This window comes from Salmo salar, chromosome 29 (assembly GCF_965601325.2).
Source record: "Salmo salar chromosome 29, fSalSal1, whole genome shotgun sequence".
In the NCBI taxonomy this organism is placed as follows: Eukaryota; Metazoa; Chordata; class Actinopteri; order Salmoniformes; family Salmonidae; genus Salmo; species Salmo salar.
Window position 1 is genome coordinate 11,145,386 of NC_138319.1, and position 5,865 is coordinate 11,151,250.

At 37.5% G+C, this 5,865-nt stretch overlaps 1 protein-coding gene across 1 annotated transcript; it reads right to left on the reverse strand.

Annotated features, from left to right (window-relative positions):
• Window positions 1–783: 783 nt before the first annotated feature.
• Window positions 784–5,464, reverse strand: en2a (engrailed homeobox 2a). Its single transcript, XM_014180681.3, has 2 exons — window positions 4,603–5,464; window positions 784–2,795 (listed from the first exon to the last, which is right to left on the reverse strand). The coding sequence occupies exons 1-2, from the start codon at window positions 5,084–5,086 to the stop codon at window positions 2,479–2,481; spliced, it is 801 nt and encodes a 266-aa protein (XP_014036156.1). The 5' UTR covers window positions 5,087–5,464; the 3' UTR covers window positions 784–2,478.
• Between the last annotated feature and the right edge of the window lie 401 nt (window positions 5,465–5,865).

Sequence of the window (5,865 nt, forward strand, 5' to 3'; positions counted from 1 at the left end):
TATGTTTGTGTCACCTTTTTATGAACTAACCTGACTTGTGTGATGACAACACAAACCTGGGAACGTAAAGCTGTTGGTTGAAATTCACTTTACGGCTTTTCATGAGCAAACATCACGGTTATAAGACCTACTTGGAACTTAAGCCAACCAGCTTTGTTGTGATATTGCTATTTTCTTGTAGGCCATTGTAAATGAAAAAGTGTTTTGGTGTTGTTATTCCTTTTTATTTATCTAGTAGTCTTATTGATAAGGTAACTGTAATGTCAATGGTCTTGAGAAGGGAGTGTCAGTTTGGGGGAGTACTAGGCCTAATAACAGCTCACCACTTAAACTAATGCACCCTTCTGGGCTGGACCTAACCTCTCTGGGGTAGTAATAGTTGCAACAAATGGTGGCAAAATCCAAATCATGTAAATGTTCTAGATTTTAGCTTTTTTTGGTGCATTTTGTCATTGACCTTTTTGGTCGAAAGGTTACTACAAATGACATTGGTGATTTTCCCAGTGGCGTTGCCAAAACAATGACGCCATCCAAATGGACTCCTTGGAACAACTCTGACGTCACCCCATTGAAGTTGAAATGTAAAACAGTTAGGTAAGGGTTAAGGTTCGGGTTAGGATTAGGTTCAGATTATGGGCAATGTTTGATGTAAGGATAGTGGCTAGGGTTAGGGTTTAGGGTATGGCCATCACAAGTATCCCGGATAGCACTAACCATTTGTCAGTGTAGGGTCAACGTTTTCTTTCCGATTTTTCGGAAAAAAATGATGATGCCAGAGAAGTGTTAAGTGTATTATCTTCGAGGTTTATTTACTTTTCTTTTCCAGTTTTTCAGGAGGAAGTTAATTACACAATGAATACATACATGATACAAATGATGTACATTATACCAAAGAATACTTTTGAACATAAAATAATTAAAAATAACATTGTATAATAATACAACTCCGTGTTGTAATTTCATTTAAAACATATTAGCCTAGGCCTATAGATAGATATTCGCTGATGAATATATTCTTTATGTCATACCAGCAGTTTTCATAAAGGCAATAATCTTGAATCAATAGTCTGCATTTTGAAGTGATAGGCTACTGCTTCTCTGATTCGGCACAGTTCTGTTTCATAAAAAGTTCGCACTTGAACTTTAAGGCAAAGTGTGTTCAGTTTGGTGGATTTTAATTCACACACACTTTTCCCAGATACACAACAAAACAATTAAAAGGCAAAAGTCCACAATTTGGTATGGATACAGTCTAAAACTTAGCTCGATCATACTCTCGTTGACAAAAAACAAAGTTTATAAACACAGTTATTTGCCCAAGTATAACAAATTGCAGCTTTCATGCAAAGGCCCCATAAACCAATTTCATTCACGAAAAGAAGTTATTGCAAGATAAAGAAGCAGTGTAAAAACCTCAGAAGTCTACTCTAAAGCAACACCGGTCATTGGATAGATTTCTTTTTCTCTCAATATAATCTATATAAATACACATATGAAGTCCTTTCAACAACAATAAAAGAGATTTTCAACAATTGTTATACAGTCACTAACGATTTCGCCTGTTTAATGATATATATGGATATGTATATGAAATAAAATGTATATAGAGAAAGAGTTCCATGGGATGTATATAGACCATATGTTCCGATACCTTGTGCCTACTTTTGATAAAGTAGACCTATAATACTTTCAGCCAAGAGTGCATTAAACGTTTTGTCATCATTGTCATTATGCTACAGAGTTGTCTCTCGCGTTATAGGCAGCATTATAATAATTCAAAACATTTTGCTACAAAAGATGATTTATATTGCTCTTCAAAAACTATGTATAGAGGCCTCGGTGCATTGATATAACACAGAACACGCTAATTGTTTATGGGAATGAACTTGCTTTAGGCTATCCTACGTATTAGCAATGTAGGTGTTCTGTCTGCTAACCAAAACATTGTTAACCAATCACTGATGTGATAATACGAATTTTCGAAAAAATAGTATCAAAATCCACTACTTTTCAATTAAGTCTGCACATCACTGACACTCAAAAACCCTTGCTATGTCCTTTTTACACTAAACCTCAACCCCAATAAAACCATAACAACCATGGAAATAAAATATCTTGTCAGCAAATTTATTAAGATTCACAGTTGCCTGGATGCAGCAGAAAATATTCTTTGGACTTAAGCAGGTTGTTTTTCACTTCACTGACAGATCTCAACGTCAAGTGCCAGTTTAAAGCGCTATAATGTACAATTGAAAATGAATAGCAATATAAAATGAAGCGTATAATAAGCATTTGTACTTTTCCTGGAAGAAAAACGACACACGTTACAAGAGATTGAAAACATACATTTTTACAACATCTTTTCATAGACATGATATTGCAGAAATATCTCTATATATTGATCAATTTATGCTGGTATATTCTATACACTGGCCCTTTATTCGGTGAAATTATTGCATTGTTATCTGTATCTCGAAATCAATCGCTGTCTGATTTGTCATCTTTTGACGTCGTAGCATGATTGTACAGTCCCTGTGCCATCAGGTGCAAGGCTAGGGTGTTTTTTGCGCCCGTGGCCTTCTTGATTTTTGCCCTTTTGTTCTGGAACCAGATTTTGATTTGAGATTCGTTAAGACCGAGTTCTTGGGCCAAGGCCTGTCGCCTCTGTTCGGTCAAATACCGGTTCGTTTGAAACTCGGTTTTTAGTCTTTGAAGCTGTTCAGCTGTGAAGGCCGTCCTTGGTCGCTTGTCCTCTTTGCTGGCGGTTTTCTTCTTTGGTTTTCGAGATCTCGGCCCTGTGTTTAAAAATATATATATTATTAGCCAAAACCAATCATAATATGAAATGTGAAAGCTTAGTGTAGCCTAGGCTGTAAGTGTCCCAGTTACTACGACTGTAGTAATGAATTCGTTAATTTAGGCCCTACTTATTAATTTATATTTGCGCTGTAGGTAGCCCATTAAAAAAGCCCATTTGCTACGTAATGCAAAATAGGAATTTGAGTGTCATTTGGTCATTTCAACGCACATTAATCCATATTACACAAGAATTGTCAAAATAGTTAGAAATGAAACCGTAGTTCCGCACTTCTATAGGCTACTTATACTACAACCATGCATTTGGAAGAGATATAGATGGTAGGTAGGCTAATAGGCTACTGATGGAGTATGTCGGAGTTTGTTATGGTCATTGGAGGAATTGCTGAGAAGGCCTGAAATATATCAACACAACTGGAATGCCCGTCTGAAATTGAAATACTGAATAATATCAAATATATTTTTCGTAAATAATTGATTTCTAAGACCGCCTTTCTACTTTCATATACAGTAGAGGTAATAGCCTATAGGCTTGTTGATGTTGTCTAGTGGAATACAGCGTAGCAGGTTTCTGAATTCGGTTTTTGGCTGTTGCAAAATACTATTCCAAGTTTACACTTTTGGTGGGTAAGCATGATTGGTTGTATTTGAATATTTGTTTCATGAAAATAAACATTGACCTCAGCATTGATGGTTTTTATTTAGGCTTAATTGTTTCGCACTATCAGCCCAAACGATTTGATGAAAAAGTGGTGACATCCGTTTGGGTAAGCAGGCCTGGTCGACAATCAAATAAATAGTATTGAATACATTTGGAGCTCGCTGGAGATGATAAAACGACGTAAAACGTTTTAAGATAGCCAGCCAATGGGGATACCATCGAATAATAGTGCACTCCATGCAACGAACGTTACGTAATGCATGAGAACATTTTGTACAATACGATTTTTGGAGTAAGTAGTATATAGAATACTGATGGAAACGTTCATGCTTTCTGTGCTAATAGGCTAAATATTTAGAGACCAAGGCAGCTCCATTGCGAAAACTCATGCATTAACAAAAACAGTGGATTTGCACGACAGAATTATCGAGGAAAAGTATGCTATTAAGTCATTAAACACATTTTTGGGGACATTCAAGAATTCTATGGAAGACGATTATTGCTTTGGTTATATGCGCGCAGATGTTTATAGTAACCTATAAACTAGTAGTAGTAACCTAGTAGTTAATTGGCTAGGATCTAGCCCAAAACTAGCATATTCTTATTATGGGGTTATAATCTAAACACTCATATAAAATACAATTCGTGGGAGGTTATTCCAAAATGACTTCAACAATGTTGTTGGCTTATAGCCTATTTTGAAATATATATTTATTTACAATTCGATTCATTCATCCATTCATGTTCTAGGCTATTTATGCCGCACATTTAGGCTACATTAATGTGTAGACTTCCAATACCCCTGCGTTAAAACATTTCAGCTTTAAACCAGTGCAAGATGCTATTTTTAGCGCCTTAATTAGTCTTGATATTGTTCCCTATATAGCTTTCGTGGATAATGATATCGTATATAATGTTTTTATTGTTATTTTTATGTTTGCACGGACACATTTAGAATATTTTGCAAGGTTAAACCTTCTATTTTCCATTTTCACGTCGTAAAACAGGCTAACACTGTTTGCCCTTCTTTCCTTATAGAACTCGGTCGAGGCGTTTGAGGTCAGTGTTACAGCGGGTTGGGGCATTTCAGGATACAAAGACGAAGGAAATGAATCGTAGCCTACCTGATGAGGGCCTGTCTGAGTATCTGGTGCAGTACACCCAAGCTGGCCAGAGCATAGGCTGTTTGGATGGTACATTTGAGCTGGCTTGAGAACTATCCGAGTCCGAGCTTAGGCACTGATCTCCATTCTCTCCGCGGGGTTTCAGGGGCTCTTCGGTCACTATTTCAGCCTTATTGGCCACGCCGCCTGGATGAGGAGTGGAAGTTCCTTCGGTTGGCACAGTACTCCCCACTTGCTCCGTTCTTGGAACAGCCGGGCTATGGTTCTCTCTGGTAACGTGACTATTTTCTTCCTGGTCTGTGTTGCCTTCTTTTTTCCGCCCAAAGTCCGGCCGTAAGATATTATCGATGAAGAAATTGGTGACTCGATGCGGGATCTGCTGAATGTTTCCCGGCGCTTGTAACAGGGGAAGTATCGCTCTGTTTGACTCATCCGCCGACACTTGACGTTCCTCATCTCTGTTGCTATGATCATTTTCTTCCATACTGATACACTTTCCAATGTTCTTTCTTTAACCCCTTTATTGCTCTCCCGCACCGAAATGAGCGCAATCCACTTCTATGTCACGCGTAGCTTTTTAAATGTTTGAATAAAGGTTTAAAAAATAAACTCAAATCTTGTTGAGTGTGCAGGACACCATGCAACCCTTTGCGATAGTGCCCACAGACAAAAACATCGTTTTGGTCATATATTCCCAAACTTGGCTATCCTATATTGTTGCACTGGATAGACACCATTTGTCATTTGGCCATCCAACTTGGTACTATCCGTTTTCAGTCTATCCAATAAAAGTGCTTCAATGACTAAACTAAGGGTAAATAAAGAGGCTTCCAACTGATCCTGAAACACATTCACTCTTGAGTTTTGTTCTTATTTTCAATACGAGCCCCCCAAGTGACGTTGCAGCAGTTATCCTAGACACGTGCCTTGGACCAATAGACTGGGAGATATTTTACCACATGACAGTGACTAGTGAGCGAATCGACAAACGTTCAGCCTCGCCTTTTTAAAGGAAAAGCGTTCTGAAATAAAACGAAATCCCTACCCTAAATATCTCTTATGTTTGACTTGACTATTATATAGGTGACTTTGTGTTGTAGTTGAAGGTTAATGTTTTCAATTCACGCGTATTGCATGCGTAATGCATGCATAATCTGGAAACGGTCAAACGCCATTTCATAAGAATAATAATATTGAAATAGACTCATTCTAAAAATGTTATTGTAAGATTGGGTTAAATATGGAGAGTCGGTTAATAGACTG